Source organism: Bombina bombina, chromosome 3, assembly GCF_027579735.1.
Source record: "Bombina bombina isolate aBomBom1 chromosome 3, aBomBom1.pri, whole genome shotgun sequence".
In the NCBI taxonomy this organism is placed as follows: domain Eukaryota; kingdom Metazoa; phylum Chordata; class Amphibia; order Anura; family Bombinatoridae; genus Bombina; species Bombina bombina.
In genome coordinates, this window is record NC_069501.1 from 1,293,027,653 (window position 1) to 1,293,050,718 (window position 23,066).

Consider the following 23,066-nt stretch of genomic DNA (forward strand, 5'->3'; position numbering starts at 1 on the left):
TATATTTATTTTACAGGTAACTTTCAATTTATTTTAACCATGTACAATAACTATTAAATAGTTATTAACTATTTAATAGCTTACCTAGCTAAAATAAAGAGAAATTTACCTGTAAAATAAAAACTAACCTAAGTTACAATTACACCTAACACTACACTATACTTTAATAAATTATTCCTATTTAAAAATAAATACTTACCTGTAAAATAAACCCGAAGATAGCTACAATATAATTAATAATTATATTATAGCTATCTTAGGATTTATATTTATTTTACAGGTAACTTTGTATTTATTTTAGCTAGTTAGAATAGTTATTAAATAGTTATTAACTATTTAATAACTACCTAGCTAAAAGAAATACAAAATTACCTGTAAAATAAATCCTAACTTAAGTTACAATTAAACCTAATACTACACTATCATTAAATTAATTAAATAAACTACCTACAAATAACTACAATTAAATACAATTACATAAACTAACTAAAGTACAAAAAAAAAAAAAAGGTAAGTTACAAAAAATAAAAAAATAAGTTACAAACATGTTAAAAATATTACAACAATTTTAAGCTACTTACACCTAATCTAAGCCCCCTAATAAAATAACAAACCCCCCCAAAATAAAAAAATGCCCTACCCTATTCTAAATTAAATAAATTTCAAAGTTCTTTTACCTTACCAGCCCTTAAAAGGGCCATTTGTGGGGGCATGCCCCAAAGAAAACAGCTCTTTTGCCTGTAAAAGAAAAATACAACCCCCCCCCCCCAACATTAAAACCCACCACCCACATACCCCTAATCTAACCCAAACCCCCCTTACAAAAACCTAACACTAATCCCCTGAAGATCATCCTACCTTGAGTCGTCTTCACTCAGCCGAGCCACCGATGGAACTGAAGAGGACATCCGGAGCGGAAGAAGTTAATCCTCCAAGCGGCGCTGAAGAAATCTTGCGGAACCACCTTCTTCACCGACGGACTATGACGAATGACGGCTCCTTTAAGGGACGTCATCCAAGATGGCGTCCCCTCAATTCCGATTGGCTGATAGGATTCTATCAGCCAATCGGAATTAAGGTAGGAAAAATCTGATTGGCTGATGGATCAGCCAATAGAATGCAAGCTCAATCTGATTGGCTGATTGGATCAGCCAATCGGATTGAACTTGAATCTGATTGGCTGATTCCATCAGCCAATCAGATTTTCCTACCTTAATTCCGATTGGCTGATAGAATCCTATCAGCCAATCGGAATTGAGGGGACGCCATCTTGGATGACGTCCCTTAAAGGAGCCGTTATTCGTCGTAGTCCGTCGGTGAAGAAGGTGGTTCCGCGTCGGCGGAAGGAAGATTCAAGACCCGGCTTGGAAGATGACTTCACCCGGATAGAAGACTTCTTCAGCGCCTCTTTGAAGATGACATCGGCCGGATCGAGGACTTTTCTTCAGCGCCGCCTGGATGACTTCATCGGATGGAAGATTTCTTCAGCGCCGCTTGGAGGATTAACTTCTTCCGCTCCGGATGTCCTCTTCAGTTCCATCGGTGGCTCGGCTGAGTGAAGACGACTCAAGGTAGGATGATCTTCAGGGGATTAGTGTTAGGTTTTTGTAAGGGGGGTTTGGGTTAGATTAGGGGAAACCCCAAGAGACCGTTAGAAGAAGAAGATATAGGGGAAGTAGAGGGGGAACAAAATCAAGGAAAGAGAAACAGAGAAAGGTGGAATTAGAGGAAGGAATGAAAATGATTTTTAATTTATCTAATAGAGAATTTACAAAAGATGAACTTAGCTTGCTTATTAAAGGCATGAATTTTGCGCCCACAAGCAATTTTAACTCTTTTGATACCTTCATTGATATACAGCGTTTTATTAGAAATATTACACTTAAAAGACATTTTCACAAAAATGAAATTGAATATAATATAGATCACGATTTTTATTCCAACACATTGGATGAGGAAATTACAGAAATAATGAATCAGATAGAGTCACAAGATATCATACAAGGGGGTCCGAACCCAGAGGAATTAAATTTGTTAGACTTATCCTTATATGATGAGGGGGAAGATTTTTCAGTTCAGCATTGTTCTCTCAAAAGGAAATCTGTTTTTTACCCCACATACAGCCAAACAGAACATATAAGAATTTTCAATAAATTGGTATGCCAAGATATAGAGTCATTATCAAAGAATAGAAATATAAGTAAAAACAAGAATTCTGCATTTAATATGTATAGTGATAACCTAACCAAAGGAGAACGGGAGGCACTAAAACATCTAAGTAAGTGCACTGATATAATTTTCAGAGCAGCTGATAAGGGAGGGGGAATTGTTGTACAGAACAGGAAAGATTATCTTGGAGAGGCACACCGTCTCTTACAAGATAAAACAACGTATCTCCCCCTTACATATAATCCAACGGAAAAATATAAAAAAGAACTACAACACCATCTAATAGAGGCAAAAGCATTGAATATATTGAATACAGAAGAATTTCACTATCTAAATGAAATAGCACCAAAAATAGCCTGTTTTTACCACTTGCCCAAGGTGCACAAAGATGCACATAATCCACCGGGGAGACCTATTGTCTCTGGGATAGGCTCTTTGTGTGATAATTTATCAAAATATATTGACTACTATCTACAACCTGTAGTCACTAACACAAGAGCCTATCTCAGAGACACTATTGATGTTATTAATAAATTCGAAGGCCTAATGTGGAAACACGAATACATATGGGTTACATGTGATGTCTCCACATTATATACTAGTATACCACATTTGTTGGGGACATCAATAATCAAAGAAACATTGGATACTATTAAATTACCTAAAGACCAAATATCCTTTATTGTGGATTCTATTTTATTCATATTAACCCACAATTATTTTCTTTTTGAAGGAATCTATTACAAACAGATTCAGGGGACTGCGATGGGGACAACCTTTGCCCCATCATATGCAAATTTGTATATGTCCCATTTTGAGTCAAACACTATATGGAATAATAATCCCTTTAAAGAAAATATCATCAAATACTATCGTTTTATCGATGATATTATTTTAATATGGGAAGGGCCTTCCGAAAGTATTAATTTATTTATGAATTATCTTAATTCTAATAAATATAATTTAAAGTTCACCCATGAAATTTCTTCCTCATCCATTTCATTTTTAGATCTCACCCTCTATTCAGATCCAATTACGAATCAAGTTGCAGTTAGGAATTATCACAAAACCACAGATAGGAATAGCCTATTAAACGCAAGAAGTGGCCACCTGAAAAAATGGAAAAACAATATCCCCTTGGGCCAGTACCAAAGGATAAAAAGAAATTGTACAGATAAAAAAAAATTATAACAAAGAATCTGAGATTTTAACTAATAAATTTCTACAAAAGGGATATAATCCAGATTTATTACGAGAAACTAGGGCAAGAGTGGAAAATATAGATAGAATGGATCTTATCAAACCTAAGACAAAATCAAAACACACTAATAAAATTGTAGATAGATATACAAGGGGTCCAAAATTTATAACTAAATACAACAGTAAACACTATAAAATAAAGAAGATTTTAAACAAGCATTGGAAGGTTTTGAAATGAGATCCTATCCTTGATAAAATACTAGCAGATAAACCTGATATAGTCTTTAGAAAAAACAAGGACATTAAAAACTATATAGCACCCACAAAACTCCGTCAGCCACTAAAAGAAGGAAACTTAACCAGTTGGTGTGGAGCCAAATGTGGCATTTTTCCTTGTAAACAAAAGGAATGTATACTGTGCCCCCTCATTTCTCCTAATAACATGCAATTTTGTAACTATAATGGAAACAAAAAGTATGACTGCAAGAGTAGATGTTCTTGCCACACCACATACGTAGTATACCAGTTATCCTGTAAATGTGGAATGATCTATGTAGGGAGAACGAAACGTAAAATCAAGTATAGAATAAGGGAACACGTAAACAATATCACTAATGGATTTGAAAACCATAGTGTTTCCCAACATTTTAATATCTATCATAACCAAAATCCCAATGATTTAAGTGTTAACATTATAGAATGGGTGCCCCCAGATAAATGGGATACAAATAGGTTACTAAGACTGCGACAAAGAGAAACGTTTTGGATAAAAACTCTAGATTGTCTAGAACCTAAGGGACTGAACATTGAATTGGACATTCTAGCATATCTGTAGTAGTATCATTTGCATATATCAACTTGTGCATATTATTATAATATATTTTTTATCATTTAGAAATCGAGAAAGTAGTAGTGTAATTTTATGTATTAGAGTTTTTAAATCTTCCAATAAATTTAATTAATCAATTTTTATAACGTTATAGTGTTTATAAATATATGCACATATGCACTTTTTGATATGGGCAAATTTTATATTTATATTTATATTTATATGTGTTTTATATGTGTATATTTATATGAATAGGTAATATTAATAAAATTGGATGTAATGTTTAATTACTCATTGTAATGAGAAACAATGAGTAATCAATTTGTTAGTACATATGGAAAATAGGAATATGTAATTAATGTGTATCTAGAATCCTTTTATCAATTTGCATTTAGAAATTTTTCTTTTATTAATGTGACCAGGATAGAATATAATGATCTAATATGTTCTAACAATTAGTTGTTTTATCGATTTTAACATTGTGACAGATTGTTTATCATTAATACCCATGTTAACATTCTATTTCCGTTATGGCACTTACAATTGGTTTAAAGACCTATACAAACCGCTATAAAAGAGTCTAATACGGAAACAGAGGCAGTTCTTGACAAAGTCCCTCCGTTTAGGGACGAAACGCGTAGAACAGACAGTAGCTACTTTGTTATTTTGACCCTGGGAAGCCGCCGTAGGAGTTCCGGTATCACGTGGTACACGCATATCACTGGTAGGAAAACCTTACACGGAAGTGCTGAGGGTCACCGCTTGCATCCCCGCATGAAAGGGTCAGTATATTTTACAAATACAGACGTTCTATTGTTAATCTTCATGAACTATTGACTACGAAGGGGAACTGTTTTATCATATGTGCCTGTATAAATCGTTTTTCTTGTGAGTATATACATAGCGTGTGGCTATAATTAAAGTTGGAAATCTACACTTGAATCGTGTCTGCGCTCTTCTGTTTTCTCCTTATATTTAGATTAGGGGTATGTGGGTGGTGGGTTTTAATGTTGGGGGGGGTTGTATTTTTCTTTTACAGGCAAAAGAGCTGTTTTCTTTGGGGCATGCCCCCACAAATGGCCCTTTTAAGGGCTGGTAAGGTAAAAGAGCTTTGAAATTTATTTAATTTAGAATAGGGTAGGGCATTTTTTATTTTGGGGGGGTTTGTTATTTTATTAGGGGGCTTAGATTAGGTGTAAGTAGCTTAAAATTGTTGTAATATTTTTAACATGTTTGTAACTTATTTTTTTATTTTTTGTAACTTAGCTTTTTTTATTTTTTGTACTTTAGTTAGTTTATGTAATTGTATTTAATTGTAGTTATTTGTAGGTAGTTTATTTAATTAATTTAATGATAGTGTAGTATTAGGTTTAATTGTAACTTAAGTTAGGATTTATTTTACAGGTAATTTTGTATTTCTTTTAGCTAGGTAGTTATTAAATAGTTAATAACTATTTAATAACTATTCTAACTAGCTAAAATAAATACAAAGTTACCTGTAAAATAAATATAAATCCTAAGATAGCTATAATATAATTATTAATTATATTGTAGCTATCTTAGGGTTTATTTTACAGGTAAGTATTTATTTTTAAATAGGAATAATTTATTAAAGTATAGTGTAGTGTTAGGTGTAATTGTAACTTAGGTTAGGATTTATTTCACAGGTACATTTCTCTTTATTTTAGCTAGGTAAGCTATTAAATAGTTAATAACTATTTAATAGCTATTGTACCTAGTTAAAATAAATTGAAAGTTGCCTGTAAAATAAAAATAAATCCTAAAATAGCTAGAATATAATTATTATTTATATTGTAGCTATATTAGGGTTTATTTTTAAGGTAAGTATTTAGTTTTAAATAGGATTCATTTAGTTAATAAGATTAAATTTATTTAGATTTATTTAATTAATATTTAAGTTAGGGGGGCGTTAGGGTTAGGGTTAGACTTAGGTTTAGGGGTTAATAATTTTATTACAGTGGCGGCGGCGTAGTGGGGGGCAGGATAGGGGTTAATAAATTTATTATAGGTGGCGACGGTGTAGGGGGGGCAGGATAGGGGTTAATAGGTTTAATATAGGTTGCGGCGGGTTCATGGAGCCGCGGTTTAGGGGTTAATACATTTATAAGAGTTGCGGCAGGGTCTAGGAGCGGCGGTTTAGGGGTAAATACATTTATGAGACTTGCGGCGGGGTCTAGGAGCGGCGGTTTAGGGGTTAGTAACTTTATTTAGTTGCGGGAGGCTCCGGGGGTGCCGGTATAGGGGGTAGAACAGTGCAGTTTAGTGTGAGTGCTTAGTGACAGGCTAGCAATAAAGCTGGGAAAAAGCCGAAGAGCAGCGAGATCGGATGAGTGATAACTGTCACAGTCCGCTGCTCATCGCCCCGCGGCTTTTTGACAGCTTTATTTGATAACTTAGGCGTATTTTTTCAGGTCCGCGGCGGCGAAGGTAGGCGAGCTTAGGCGGGCGTATTGGGCCGGCGAAGCCTGAAAAGTAGACGGCTTGATAACTACCCCCCCATGTGTTTTTTGTTTTGCAACACTTTATAACAGTTACATGTATAAGCAATGATCGAAGCATTGACTCTTTGCTAAACTATGAGATTTAGGTGCAAATTGACAGCATGTACTTTTAAATTCCTTAAATTATGACCATACACAAAATTTTGCCATTGCAATTGGGAATTTTTAAAGGTTTTAATTTTTTCTAAGCAATTGTTATGTTTATGTTTAAACACAAGGTTATGGTATAGACGAGAAAAAAGTGAATAAAAAATGGTAATCTATGAAGAAAAAAGACAGAAGCGCCACATGGCCCAATATTGTTTGATCCGGGATGGATAGATCTTAAAGTAATGAGTAAACTCACGTTTAGTAGAGCACCTCAGTTAGTGCTAGATATACGGTCTGGGATCTATTTGGTCACCCAGAAGACCAACTTCCTGCACAGTATAGGCAAAAGGGAAACACAGGTGCCAATATGGCCTAGTATTGCTGGTGCAAAGGTGTCAATACAAGCAAAGAGAAGAATAATACTCACAAAGTGTGAAGCACCTCTTGTGGTGCTATAGAGGCATGAAGGGGTCAATTCAGTCACCCAACAGACTTGTGGCCAGACATCCAAATGGATCCAAAGGTACAAAAGGATCCCACAACTGGTCCAGAAAAGCGAATATTCCTCCGGAGAAGGATAAAAGATATATATCCCAAAGAAAGATGCAGCAAGTGTTCAGAATATTAAAAAGTGACTTTAATAAAATTGTAAAAATAACAGGCAACGCGTTTCTCCGCCAATGGCTGTTTCATCAGGCTTCATCAGGCTTCATTTGAATAAAAAATGGTGTTTCATTTATATTTTTATATTTATATATATATATATATATATATATATATACTGTATATACAGTATATATATATATTAACACAATATATTGTTATATGTTTATTAATTTGTAAATATTAATATTATAGATTGTCTTGAAAATGGCTCATGTATGGAGCTGAAACGTCAACTTATGCGATTGTTACTTGAATATAGAAATATATTATCAAGACCTGTGAGTGCCCTCTATATCGTGTGGATTTATATATATATACACACACAGTATCTCACAAAAAAAGAGTACACCCCTCACATTTTTGTAAATATTTTATTATATCTTTTCATGTGACAACACTGAAGAAATGACACTTTGCTACAATGTAAAGTAGTGAGTGTACATCCTGTATAACAGTGTAAATTTGCTGTCCCCTCAAAATAACTCAACACACAGCCATTAATGTCTAAACCGTTGGCAACAAAAGTGAGTACACCCCTAAGTGGAAATGTCCAAATTGGGCCCAAAGTGTCAATATCTTGTGTGGCCACCATTATTTGCCAGCACTGTCTTAACCCTCTTGGGCATGGAGTTCACCAAAGCTTCACAGGTTGCCACTGGAGTCCTCTTCCACTCCTCCATGACAACATCACAGAACTGGTGAATGTTAGAGACCTTGCACTCCCCACCTTCCTTTTAAGGATGCCCCACAGATGCTCAATAGGGTTTAATTATGGAGGAATGCTTGTCCAGTCCACCAGCTTTACCCTCAGCTTCTTTAGCAAGGCAGTGGTCGTCTTGGAAGTGTGTTTTGGGTCGTTATCATGTTGAAATACTGCCCTGCGGCCCAGTCTCTTAAGGGAGGGGATCATGCTCTGCTTTAGTATGGCACAGTACATGTTGGCATTCAGGGTTCCCTTAATGAACTTTAGCTCCCCAGTGCTGGCAGCACTCATGCAGGCCCAGACCATGACACTCCCACCACCATGCTTGACTGTAGGCAAGACACATTTGTCTTTGTACTCCTCACCTGATTGCCACCACACACGCTTGACTCCATCTGAACCAAATAAGTTTATCTTGGTCTTCTTGGACCTCAGGACATGGTTTCAGTAATCCATGTCCTTAGTCTTAGATTTCAATCAGCTAATAGGAATTAGAGCTGCTAAAATCCTATTGGCTTGTACAATCAGCCAATAGGATTAAGCTCTCATCCTAATGGCTGTTTCAATCAGCCAATATGATTGAGCTCTCTTTATAAATAAAGTTGGGAAAAAAACGAATAGACGCGAGATCGATGACTGCTAGTTAATTTTCCGATGCTCATCGCCCCGTACTTGGTGCGCATGTTTTTGACAGCTTTTTTATTAATAAGGAGAGCGTATTGAGATCCGCAGCCACAATGTTTGGCGATGTTAGGAGAGCGCATTAATGCCGGCGAATGCAACATAGTTGACACGTTGATAAATATCCCCCATAGTTTAAATATCACTATTGCAGAAAATAAACTTGTTGCAGGGTCACTAGTGTTAAAATGACAATAACAAATGACATAATATTATTTTCCTGTATAAAGTCCCTTTAAATGAAGCCATCACTGCCAGCGTTAATGTATCTGCTTTGTGCTTCAGTCCTCCACCATACAGCTGTGCCTGGAAGTTCCTCATGTTTTTCACGGCTCCTATAGTGAAGTTTTATGGAAATGTTGGGTCATACCTGGGCTTCCTCTGGCTTTTCGCCTATGTCATAATGATGGATTTCCAAACGTTCCCGTCATGGAGAGAATATTTGCTGTATGTCTGGGTCTTCTCTATCTTCTGCGAAGAGCTCCGCCAGGTACAATGTAATCTTCTTCATAGCTTTACAAAGGACTAGACAACATACAGATAAACCTGTGCTTGCCTTGCCACTCCCCACATATCACCAACCTTATAGCCCTCAGATAGCCTCAAACACTAGAAGAATAATTGTATCTTGTTGCCATTATCTGCATTACTCCTAAATGTAGACAATTACTGTGTCTTGTTTTGTCATGGGTGGACACCAACCTTATAGCCCTCAGATATGATCAATCACTAGAATACAAACTGTGTCTTGTTTCCATTATTTGCATTACTTCTAAATGTAGACAATTACTGTGTCTTGTTTTGTCATGGGTGGATACCAACCTTATAGCCCTCAGATAGCCTCAAACACTAGAAGAATAATTGTATCTTGTTGCCATTATCTGCATTACTCCTAAATGTAGACAATTACTGTGTCTTGTTTTGTCATGGGTGGACACCAACCTTATAGCCCTCAGATAGCATCAATCACTAGAATACAAACTGTATCTTGTTGCCATTATTTGCATTACTTCTAAATGTAGACAATTACTGTGTCTTGTTTTGTCATGGGTGGATACCAACCTTATAGCCCTCAGATAGCCTCAATCACTAGAATAAAAACTGTGTCTTGTTGCCATTATCTGCATTACTTCTAAATGTAGACAATTTCTGTGTCTTGTTTTATCATGGGTGGACACCAACCTTATAGCCCTCAGATAGCCTCAATCACTAGAATAAAAACTGTGTCTTGTTGCTATTATCTGCATTACTTCTAAATGTAGACAATTACTGTGTCTTGTTTTGTCATGGGTGGACACCAACCTTATAGCCCTCAGATAGCCTTAATCACTAGAATACAAACTGTGTCTTGTTGCCATTATTTGCATTACTTCTAAATGTAGACAATTACTGTGTCTTGTTGCCATTATTTGCATTACTCCTAAATGTAGACAATTACTGTGTCTTGTTTTGTCATGGGTGGACACCAACCTTATAGCCCTCAGATAGCATCAATCACTAGAATACAAACTGTATCTTGTTGCCATTATTTGCATTACTTCTAAATGTAGACAATTACTGTGTCTTGTTTTGTCATGGGTGGATACCAACCTTATAGCCCTCAGATAGCCTCAATCACTAGAATAAAAACTGTGTCTTGTTGCTATTATCTGCATTACTTCTAAATGTAGACAATTACTGTGTCTTGTTTTGTCATGGGTGGACACCAACCTTATAGCCCTCAGATAGCCTCAATCACTAGAATAAAAACTGTGTCTTGTTGCTATTATCTGCATTAGTTCTAAATGTAGACAATTACTGTGTCTTGTTTTGTCATGGGTGGACACCAACCTTATAGCCCTCAGATAGCCTTAATCACTAGAATACAAACTGTGTCTTGTTGCCATTATTTGCATTACTTCTAAATGTAGACAATTACTGTGTCTTGTTGCCATTATTTGCATTACTCCTAAATGTAGACAATTACTGTGTCTTGTTTTGTCATGGGTGGACACCAACCTTATAGCCCTCAGATAGCCTCAATCACTAGAATAAAAACTGTGTCTTGTTGCTATTATCTGCATTAGTTCTAAATGTAGACAATTACTGTGTCTTGTTTTGTCATGGGTGGACACCAACCTTATAGCCCTCAGATAGCCTCAATCACTAGAATAAAAACTGTGTCTTGTTGCTATTATCTGCATTAGTTCTAAATGTAGACAATTACTGTGTCTTGTTTTGTCATGGGTGGACACCAACCTTATAGCTCTCAGATAGCCTTAATCACTAGAATACAAACTGTGTCTTGTTGCCATTATTTGCATTACTTCTAAATGTAGACAATTACTGTGTCTTGTTGCCATTATTTGCATTACTCCTAAATGTAGACAATTACTGTGTCTTGTTTTGTCATGGGTGGACACCAACCTTATAGCCCTCAGATAGCCTCAATCACTAGAATAAAAACTGTGTCTTGTTGCCATTATCTGCATTACTTCTAAATGTAGACAATTTCTGTGTCTTGTTTATCATGGGTGGACACCAACCTTATAGCCCTCAGATAGCCTCAATCACTAGAATAAAAACTGTGTCTTGTTGCTATTATCTGCATTACTTCTAAATGTAGACAATTACTGTGTCTTGTTTTGTCATGGGTGGACACCAACCTTATAGCCCTCAGATAGCCTTAATCACTAGAATACAAACTGTGTCTTGTTGCCATTATTTGCATTACTTCTAAATGTAGACAATTACTGTGTCTTGTTGCCATTATTTGCATTACTCCTAAATGTAGACAATTACTGTGTCTTGTTTTGTCATGGGTGGACACCAACCTTATAGCCCTCAGATAGCATCAATCACTAGAATACAAACTGTATCTTGTTGCCATTATTTGCATTACTTCTAAATGTAGACAATTACTGTGTCTTGTTTTGTCATGGGTGGATACCAACCTTATAGCCCTCAGATAGCCTCAATCACTAGAATAAAAACTGTGTCTTGTTGCTATTATCTGCATTACTTCTAAATGTAGACAATTACTGTGTCTTGTTTTGTCATGGGTGGACACCAACCTTATAGCCCTCAGATAGCCTCAATCACTAGAATAAAAACTGTGTCTTGTTGCTATTATCTGCATTACTTCTAAATGTAGACAATTACTGTGTCTTGTTTTGTCATGGGTGGACACCAACCTTATAGCCCTCAGATAGCCTTAATCACTAGAATACAAACTGTGTCTTGTTGCCATTATTTGCATTACTTCTAAATGTAGACAATTACTGTGTCTTGTTGCCATTATTTGCATTACTCCTAAATGTAGACAATTACTGTGTCTTGTTTTGTCATGGGTGGACACCAACCTTATAGCCCTCAGATAGCCTCAATCACTAGAATAAAAACTGTGTCTTGTTGCTATTATCTGCATTAGTTCTAAATGTAGACAATTACTGTGTCTTGTTTTGTCATGGGTGGACACCAACCTTATAGCCCTCAGATAGCCTCAATCACTAGAATAAAAACTGTGTCTTGTTGCTATTATCTGCATTAGTTCTAAATGTAGACAATTACTGTGTCTTGTTTTGTCATGGGTGGACACCAACCTTATAGCTCTCAGATAGCCTTAATCACTAGAATACAAACTGTGTCTTGTTGCCATTATTTGCATTACTTCTAAATGTAGACAATTACTGTGTCTTGTTGCCATTATTTGCATTACTCCTAAATGTAGACAATTACTGTGTCTTGTTTTGTCATGGGTGGACACCAACCTTATAGCCCTCAGATAGCCTCAATCACTAGAATAAAAACTGTGTCTTGTTGCCATTATCTGCATTACTTCTAAATGTAGACAATTTCTGTGTCTTGTTTTGTCATGGGTGGACACCAACCTTATAGCCCTCAGATAGCCTCAATCACTAGAATAAAAACTGTGTCTTGTTGCTATTATCTGCATTAGTTCTAAATGTAGACAATTACTGTGTCTTGTTTTGTCATGGGTGGACACCAACCTTATAGCCCTCAGATAGCCTTAATCACTAGAATACAAACTGTGTCTTGTTGCCATTATTTGCATTACTTCTAAATGTAGACAATTACTGTGTCTTGTTGCCATTATTTGCATTACTCCTAAATGTAGACAATTACTGTGTCTTGTTTTGTCATGGGTGGACACCAACCTTATAGCCCTCAGATAGCCTCAAACACGAAGAATAATTGTATCTTGTTGCCTCTCCCACCTCAACCAGTTGTGAATTTTGTAGAAGAATTTGTACAGATGGAGAGTGTCAGGGTCCCCAGTACACCCCAATCATATATATTATACAGAATGTTCCTCGTTGTTAGTTTTCTAATAAGAACATAATAAAATACATGGTACAAGTGTTATAAGTAGGTATCCTGAACGTTCTCATGGATCAATGTAATAAAACAAATGGATGTGAGGCCTGGGAGAATGTAAAGATGGGGATATTTTGTGACAATCTTTTTAAGATGACTTTTGGTAAAGAATTTGGGCAGTGCTGATTATTTCAGACAGGAGGAGGAACCTAAAATACATTTTCTTTCATGTAATTGGCAAGAGTCCATGAGCTAGTGACATATGGGATATACAATCCTACCAGGAGGGGCAAAGTTTCCCAAACCTCAAAATGCCTATAAATACACCCCTCACCACACCCACAATTCAGTTTTACAAACTTTGCCTCCTATGGAGGTGGTGAAGTAAGTTTGTGCTAAGATTTCTACGTTCATATGCGCTTCTCAGCATTTTGAAGCCCGATTCCTCTCAGAGTACAGTGAATGTCAGAGGGATGTGAAGGGAGTATCACCTATTGAATGCAATGGTTTTCCTCACGGGGGTCTTTTTCATAGGTTCTCTGTTATCGGTCGTAGAGATTCATCTACCTCCCTTTTCAGATCGACGATATACTCTCATATTCCATTACCTCTACTGATAACTGTTTCAGTACTGGTTTGGCTATCTGCTATATGTGGATGGGTGTCTTTTGGTAAGTATGTTTTCATTACTTAAGACACTCTCAGCTATGGTTTGGCACTTTATGTATTAATATAAAGTTCTAAATATATGTATTGTATTGTATATTTGCCATGAGTCAGGTTTATGTATATTTCCTTTTGCAGACTATCAGTTTCATATTTGGGAAAAAACATATTTAGGAAATATTTTTCTTACCTGGGGTATAGTCTTTTTTCAAATTAACTGATTATTCATTACATTTTCACAGTAAAATTAGGCTCGTGAGGGAGGTGTGACCAAGCCGCAGCCATTATAAGACGCATGATTGTGCAGCTCCACACTTAACTTGAAATAATTTCTGATATCTACATTTATATCCCGAGCTTTCTGCATAATCACCATCCCTCCTGTTCAAAGAGAGGTTCCTGACTCTGGACATACTAGCTTGAATAGGATCAACTGTGGCAGAGGAATTAATCTACCATACACAAAACGTGCTGCGGCCCACCTCATTGTACCATCTACCCCCCTCCCCCCAGCGTGTGGGCAGCCCGGGAGAGCAGTAACTACTTATAACTACTTTTAAAGGGTATAGCGTGTTCTGGATCCTGACTACCCATGGAGGAGGACCTTACCCGACAGATATGGGCGCTTCTGGACAATCTCGATTATAGAATGAGCAGGAACTTTGAAGACCTCACAGACATCATTAGAGCAGCTAGAGATCGGGGACATAGCGACCTACCCAAGATGGCGGAAGACAGGAGAGATGATTTACTGCACCATGTGATAAGCAGAGAGGAGAGCGGTGCCTTTACCAAGTTGGATCTCGAAACTGCGATGAGGGAACCACTGAAGCAGCAGGGAATCACTCCTCATTCTGGAAAGCTTATACTCTCTGTGAACCCGCTTAGCTCCCACGCATCTGCCAGGCCTATCGGTTTTCGGCTGGAGTTCCCTGTAGCTGTGACCCGGGTTGGTGAGGCTGGCCACCGGGTGCATAGTGGGGCCCCGGCTGGAGATCGGAGACCCATCAAGCGAGCTTCTGACACGAAAGGGTTGCATATTGACATCCAGAACTGCATAACTGTAGCGGACACCTTAATACCCGCATTCCACAACATATATGCCTTACTAAGGCTCCCTCAGCCCTGCAGCCATGGGCACCTTCCGATCATATGGCCTGTTTGCGATATACCTGGCTCTCTTCTCTGCCGCCTTCCCAGACTCATCAAACCCCCGAAGAGAGGCTGCGGATGATAAAGTTACCGTCTCTGGCAAACTAACTTCAGAGTACCTCATCACTCACCCTGTAAAAACTTGTACTGTCAGTTCCAATATTGCCCTACTACACTTCCACTTTCCACCGGACGACAGACTTTATGCTTTTTCATCATTGTACAGACTTATTTTAAGATGTGATTCTACCTAATTAAGTTTGCTTTGGGGTTCCCTCCTTTCTTTAGGTTTGTGTTCCTGATGTATTGTTGCCAATTCCAATGTTTTAATGCTTATATATAAGATCTATATTCTATGTTTACTTATTTTGATAAGTTTGTTACATTTTTCCCCTAGGTATAAAGATAACTACCTACATGCACCTAATAAGAATCTATTTAGCCGTATTTAGACTAAGCATGCACAATTTGCCCATTCTTACAACTAACTCCTACTCCCACTGTCTAAACCTTCCATACTATTTCAGTACTAGGCACTAAGAGGGAATCCCACAGATTGCAAGTACTAATTGTTACTAGACCTATGTATCATGAGATAATCTGACCCATGCCATGACACTCATTTTCTCGCCCTATAGTGCCTAGATCTCACTAAGTTATCTCCCCTGGAGAAATAAAAAACAAACAAAAAAAACCAAAAAAAACATATGCATCAACTTCTTTTTCCAGGCTACCTATTCAAGGTACACCCCTTAAATAAACTAAGAGATACATTATACCCTCCGCTTCTAATCGTGAATTACTTTTAGGCATACAGTAACCCGCTGCTCACAATACTCTACCTATAAGCTACCCCTAATAGAATCAGATACCATGGATTCCCTGGTGTTCCCCTCTTGATATGACAGGTTGTTTCTTCTGCCCTTCATCATTCATAACTACAGCATATGCCCTACTACTGCCTTTCAATACACGTAGGTCCTCCTCTTAACTCTAACACTGAAACATTCATCCAGAAATTAGGAAGCTACTGTTTTTGTTTTTTTAAATCTACATGTAAAATATATCCATATACTTGCCTGCCCTGGTAATTTTAGTTACCAGTTACTAATTCTTTACTCAACTAGTTCCCCCAAGCGGCTCTTGACCGCTGTTTTGTTGCTACATAACTAATTCTTGACAATATCAGTTACGCCTTTAGGCTATATAAGGAAAAAAGAGGTCTTATAGCTATGTGTCCTAGTTTATTTTTTTTTTTGTTTTGTTTATAGCTTGTACTAGCGAAACTACAGCTACAGCTTCTCTCATATTATTGCATGCAGTTAGTCTCAACATCACTGTTTATACATTTATTGTTCCAGACGAGGTCATGTGGTCATGGCTAATTGCTATCCCCACTACCCAGAAATGTATAAATTGTCTTTTAACGTGGAATGCTCTCCTAGGACTGCTCCTCTATGATGATTGAGAAGCGACATCTTTTACTGCAATGCATGTATCTCACCATATGTTTATTTTACTTACCTTATATATGTTTATTAACTTTACCTGAAATGTACTGGGACAATTTTTCTTACTTGTTGTCAACGCTATAAACCTCAATAAAAAATTTATTTAAAAAAAAAAAAATTAGGCTCGTGAGGTGCAAAATGCTGATGTTTATTGCGAGAATTTTTTTGGCGTGAAGGTACGTCCTGTGATGCAAATTCAGCATTTCCGACGTCTTAGTTGACGCTGAGTTTCCTTTTCTGCATTGACGCGAGTGTGTCATTTCCGGATGTTGTTAGCGCCCAAAAATTTCATTTTGCATAGTGCGTCATACTTGGCGCCAAATAATTTTGTTATTTAAAACCTCATTCCTATGTGCCTCTTGCCTTTTTTCTATGTCAGAGGGCTATGATGTTTGCATTGTTTCCCTTTCCTGAAACTGCATATAAGGAAATTGGTAATTTTGCTTTATATGTTGTTTTTTCTTTTACATTTGCAAGATGTCTCAATCTGATCCTGTCTCAGAAACCACTGTTGGATCCCTGCTGCCTGATAACAGCTCTACCAAAGCTAAGTGTATCTGTTGTAAATTTGTGGAGATTATGGCCTCTAGTTATCATTGTCTGTCGGACCTGATCTGACAGTGTGGATCAGGTCTGACAGACATCGCTGAATACGGCGAGCAATACGCTCGCCGTATTCAGCATTGCACCAGTAGCTCACAAGAGCTGCTGGTGCAACGCCGTCCCCTGCAGGCTCGCGGCCAATGGGCCGCCAGCAGGGGGTGTCAATCAACCCGATCGTACTCGATCGGGTTGATTTCCGGCGATGTGTGTCCGCCTGCTCAGAGCAGGCGGACAGGTTATGGAGCAGCGGTCTTTGTGACCGCTGCTTCATAACTGCTGTTTCTGGCGAGTCTGAAGACTCGCCAGAAACAGAGGCCATCAAGCTCCTTACGGAGTTTGATAACTAGGAGCCTATATCTTCAACTGTAGTATGTAATAGTTGTCATGATAAACTTTTACATGCAGAGAATGTATCCATCAGTACTAGTACAATGTCTGTTGTTCCTTCAACATCTAATGTACAAGATATCCCTGTGAATATAAAAGATTTTATTGCTGATGCGATTCAGAAGGCTTTGTCTGCTATCCCGCCTTCTAATAAACGTAAAAGGTCTTTTAAAACTTCTCATAAAGTTGATGAAATTTCGAATGACCGACAACATACTGAATTATCCTCCTCTGATGAGGATCTATCTGATTTAGAAGATCCTTCCTCAGATGTTGACACTTACAAATCTACTTATTTATTTAAAATGGAGTATATTCGTTCCTTGTTAAAAGAGGTGCTGATTACGTTGGATATTGAGGAAACTAGTCCTCTTGATACTAAAACTTGTAAACGTTTAAATTCTGTTTATAAACCTCCTATGGTTACTTCAGAGGTTTTTCCAGTTCCTGATGCTATTTCTGATATGATCTCTAAGGAATGGAATAGGCCTGGTACTTCTTTTATCCCTTCTTCAAGGTTTAAAAAATTGTATCCTTTGCCAGCAGTTAGTTTGGAGTTTTGGGAAAAGATCCCCAAAGTTGATGGGACTATTTCTACTCTTGCCAAACGTACTACTATTCCTATGGAGGATAGTACTTCTTTTAAGGATCCTTTAGATAGGAAACTTGAATCTTATCTAAGGAAAGCTTATTTATATTCTGGCTATCTTCTCAGGCCTGCAATGTTTATGGCTGATGTTGCAACTGCATCAACTCTTTTGGTTGGAAAGTTTAGCGCAACAGGAAACAGATCCTGTTTTGTCTAGCATTGTGCGCTTGCAACAAAATGCTAATCATTTTATCTGTGATGCCATTTTTCATATCATCAAAATTGATGTTAAATGTATGCTGAATCAATGGTGCAGGGATTATACAAAGATATCACAATTAATATCCTTAAATCCCAATGTTCAACTCTCTCTGACTTGGTGGTTAGATTGCCATTGTATAGTTAAAGGGGATTTTTTTTTTTCCGTCCAACCTGGACTGTGATCACAACAGATGCAAGTCTTTCAGGTTGGGGAGCTGTCTGGGGATCTCTAAAAGCACAAGGGGTTTTGAAATCTCAAGGTGAGGTTACCAATCAATATTTTCAAACTCTGTGCTATTTTCAGGGCTCTTCAGGTTTGGCCTCTGTTGAAGAGAGAATTGTTCATTTGTTTTCAGACAGACAATGGCATCTATTTATCAAATCGTCGACTTTCTTGCATTCGCCGGCACCAATACGCTCGCCTAAGATCGCCTAACATCGCTGCCGCGGACCTGAATAAGTTCTCCAAAGTTACCAAAAAAGCTGTCAAAAAGTCACGCACCAAGTACGGGGCGATGAGCAGCGCACTGTTGTTAACTAACAGTCATTGATCTCGCTGCTCTTCGGCTTTTTTTCAGCTTTCTTAGTACCCTCTCACTAAACACCCACACTATACTATACTGTTTTACCCCCTATACCACCGCTCCCGGACCCGCCGCAACTCTAATAAAGTATAGAAATGTGTGGTCCCCCAGGCGCCTAACTAACGGAGGCAAGGGGAGAGCAATGATGATGGGCAGGTTATATGCTAGAGGTTAAAACCTGAAATGTTTATTACAACAGTAAAATACAAGTGATTCACAAATTAATCCAATTATATAAAAAATGTAATAATCATGGATCCATGAAAATACACATTAAAAATACAATTAAAATATAGTTACAACAATGTGATTAAAAACAACTAGACAACTTCCTCAAAAATAGCATGGGAGGTGACAACGAGGTATTCAGACCCACGGCGGGGTACAGTAAACAATGGTGATAGCAATGTGAATACAAGTGCGTGAGAAATAAAAACAGGTGTAGAAGACTCCCTGTAATTAAAAAGGACAGTTCGCACAGTTCCTCAAAAAGTCTGTAGAACCTAAATGTGGTAAAAGTAAGTGCGGCGTGTAGAATAAAAAATGGTGATAAAAAAATGGAGTGCGGCGTGTAGAATCAAAAATGGTGATAAAAAAATGAAGTGCGGCGTGTAGAATAAAAAATGGTGATAAAAAAATGGAGTGCGGCGTGTAGAATCAAAAATGGTGATAAAAAAATGGAGTGCGGTGTGTAGAATCAAAAAATAATAAAAAATGGCTGAATCAAAAATAAGAAAATTAGGGGGGCGGAGCCAACTGTGAAGCTGCTAGGTCGCACATCTTAGGAGCTCCGGTTATTTCAAAAATACTTGATCAATTTGGTGCATATACAAGCTTGCAATTTGAACCATCAATGAAGACCAACTAGCAGGGTTGACTTCTGCACTTATTCTTACAGCGAATGTCGCTGCACTGTTGAATTCTTATAGACATCGGGCACAATCTGAGAGCAAGCGGCTGGAGGAGCCGCCATCTTTTGGCCTACAAAGTGATTACGGGGATGCATAAGGCTGTTTAACGAAAAGTGAGATTCTCCTAAACCTGCCGCTTCTCAACACTCTTAATCATGGCTACTGCAAAACACATCATGGAAGAGATTCACTACTTCTTAAACGGCTGCCTCGAGGCACTTACCCGTTCTAGCACATCCACATCACGACAGCCAAAAACAGTCCCTAACGCTCGCTCTGATCACGCCTCTGCTGTTCATGCTATGCCCGGGAGGGAGGATGCTGTGGGGCCCCGGCGTTCCTCACCTACTCGGCACCTTTCACAGAGCACTTTGGGAACGGAGAGCGTGATGGCAGTGGCTCACCTGCGTGCACTTGAAACTGGAGACGGCCTGTCTAAAGTTGAACTCTTCTCATCCCTGGACACTATTAACATCGCCCACAACGCATCGGCTCTAGTGGATCATAACCTCCTGGCATGGCCCCATGTATTTTCTACCGTGACCCGTAGAGGTGTGTTTGGTCTGAGACATGCGGCCTGGGTAGTTGAGAACACAGCCCGAAATGGACTTTACGTTACTATCTTGGATCCCTCTTCACTCTTGGTCTGCCCTGCACAGATTAATCCTTTTACCACAACCCAGTATCTCAAGCTTCACGGATGCCCTATGAAGTATACCTTGAAAACCGGAGTGGGCTAACTTTTTTTTTTTTTTCTTGTTCAAGTATATTTGCTATTCAATAATGTAAGCTTCCAATACCCTGTATCCCGCAATTAGGTGCTCCTCATACTTATATGTCCAGAGTTAAGAATTAGATGGTTTCAGCATGGCTGTGGTTAACTGTACTAAAAGAGCCTGACATTTGGAGTGTATATGTTTCCCGTAGGATGTATTCACCCTAAATGGACTGTGACATTTACTAAACTTCTCACAATGGGTATTGACTGTCTGTAAAACCCTCTGATTCATTGTTAGTATATGATTTTCCTTTGCAAGCTCTTTTTGGGGGCACTACCCTTCTTCAAGCTGCTGTTTACAATCAGATTCTCCCAGTTTAGGGTGGTATCCTGCTAATTTAAGTGATGTGCTCCACACAAGTTTTTACCCTCACTGTTCACCATCACCCCATGCTTATAGGCCCCCCATTCTTTTCTTGTACCCATTGGGATGTCAGTAGAATGTAAGCAGTTCACCATATATTAATTTCATGTCTGTAGTCCTTTTTTTTTTTTTTATCTCTCTTTATGCATATACCTAGAGTCTGGATGTAGTATTTGGACATGACATCTCGCGGCCAGCGGCCGTGGCGGCGTGATGCCTGTACTTCACACATTTATAGTTCAGATGTATAATACCAGACATGGTTTTACATTCCAATATACACTAATGTATATCAGCATTGTTTTTACTTTTTGCTCTCTGTTTCAACCTCTGGAATAATTTCAGTTTTATAGCTACATTTGTTGTATAACCATAGCAAATTCAGGGGATCTAAACATTGCTTAGGCCTAGACACATACACAAGAGTGCTATAGCCATGCTGACTACTAATATCTATGGTGTGTACAGAACTTAGTTACCATAGGAGGGCTTGTTTTCTAACGCAGGCTGGACCTGCATTAATATATAGAACCACAATCATTCCCCCTTACATGCTATTTTGGAGCTGCATGGCCCTTGTTTTCCGCAACATCTTGGATCCTTGGGCTTTATGGAACAAGGTATCGCTTTGACCCATACCTATTTAGCACTTACTCACACCGATATAATGCTTTGATGTATTGTAGCCTGTTTACTTTAAGTCATGTCGCAGAGATGTTTCCCACACTCATCAGTAACTAACGGCTCTCTCATATATATAGTTTATATTATCAAAATTCCCACCTCCTCCCCCCCCTCATCCTCATTTTTTCAAATAATATACCTCCTAACTTAGGAGGGTTATCTTAGCGGTGTATCTCGCTTGTACCGCACCCTTCCCATTCACATATTCATATATCCTGCAGTGCAATGTGATAATGACCATATTTTTCTCCCACAGCTCTGCAGGTTTGTTTAGCACTTTTTGTTAATAATACAAAATTATAAGAAAAAAACAGGGTTTCTCATCTGAGATCCAAGAGAGATCTCAATCTATTTGAATTTACTTACTATAACTATGTCAGTAATGCATCATTATAAGGCCCTAGAGTGGCCCTTTAAATTGTCCACTAGGTTTATAGTCTTAGAGGCAATTGTTGTGCATTTTAAGATTACGTTATGTCATGCAATGTAATTATACACTGTATTCGTATTTTCTTCCAATGACGTTTTTAGTATGTTTGCCTTATTTGAAACCTTAATAAAGAATATTTAAAAAAAAAATAAAAAAAATAAAAAAATAAGAAAATTAAAGGTCTTCCAAGTGATAATCAGATAGAGAAAGTCCCTAGTGTAGGGAATAGTCCCAAGTGATAGAAAAACAAAACGAAAATCACATATCCTGTGGTGGAAAAAATTAATGAAAAACAACGTGAAAAAATTGGTGTCTCACAGAAAAAAGCTAATGTAGCACAGGTGGTGGCACAAAGTTCTGTAGCTCTGGGGTTCCCGGAGTGTTCAGAGTGTGACAAAAATCAGGTTATACAAATCCAATAGTGACCTAGAAAAAAATAAGAAATGACAGCATTGCACAATAACGTTTCCACAATATTGGAATTAAAGAAAATAGGCTTACCATCCAGTCAACGCGTTTCGGCCCGTGATAGGCCTTTATCAAGACTGTTTTTTGGTAGGATAGGTTGCCTTTTAAAGCTTAAGAACCGGAAGTATTGCTTTAATGTACTTCCAGTTTCGTGGGTTCGGATAAAAACCATAAAATCATGAATACTGATGGAGAATGCAAACCATTCATCATAGTATATATAGGTGTCAGAGATGAATATTTATTTTTGTGTTAATAAAGAATCATGCCCGTCAGTCATCATTGTATTGCTACTCCGTTTGTTGTGACGTCACTTCCGGTCTGGTATTAAGGAACTTATAATTGTTCCAACCACTATCTATTTTGTCTCTATATTTCACTGAGAGGACTATATTAGATTTGATTCCGTGAGAGGTCAAATATTTATTAGTCTATTGTTTAATTTAGCCGGATTCTTTAGGTCCATTCTTTGGACCTTCTGATTGGTCGTGACGTCACAAT

At 37.8% G+C, this 23,066-nt stretch overlaps 1 protein-coding gene across 1 annotated transcript in view; it reads left to right on the forward strand.

Moving 5' to 3' along the window:
* The window catches only part of LOC128652765 (transient receptor potential cation channel subfamily M member 2), a 1,288,705-nt gene that overhangs the window by 795,490 nt on the left and 470,149 nt on the right, over positions 1-23,066 (forward strand). The window contains exon 15 of the mRNA XM_053705696.1: positions 9,146-9,350. Coding sequence (XP_053561671.1) covers positions 9,146-9,350 — 205 coding nt within the window. The remainder of the gene's footprint in view (positions 1-9,145; positions 9,351-23,066) is intronic.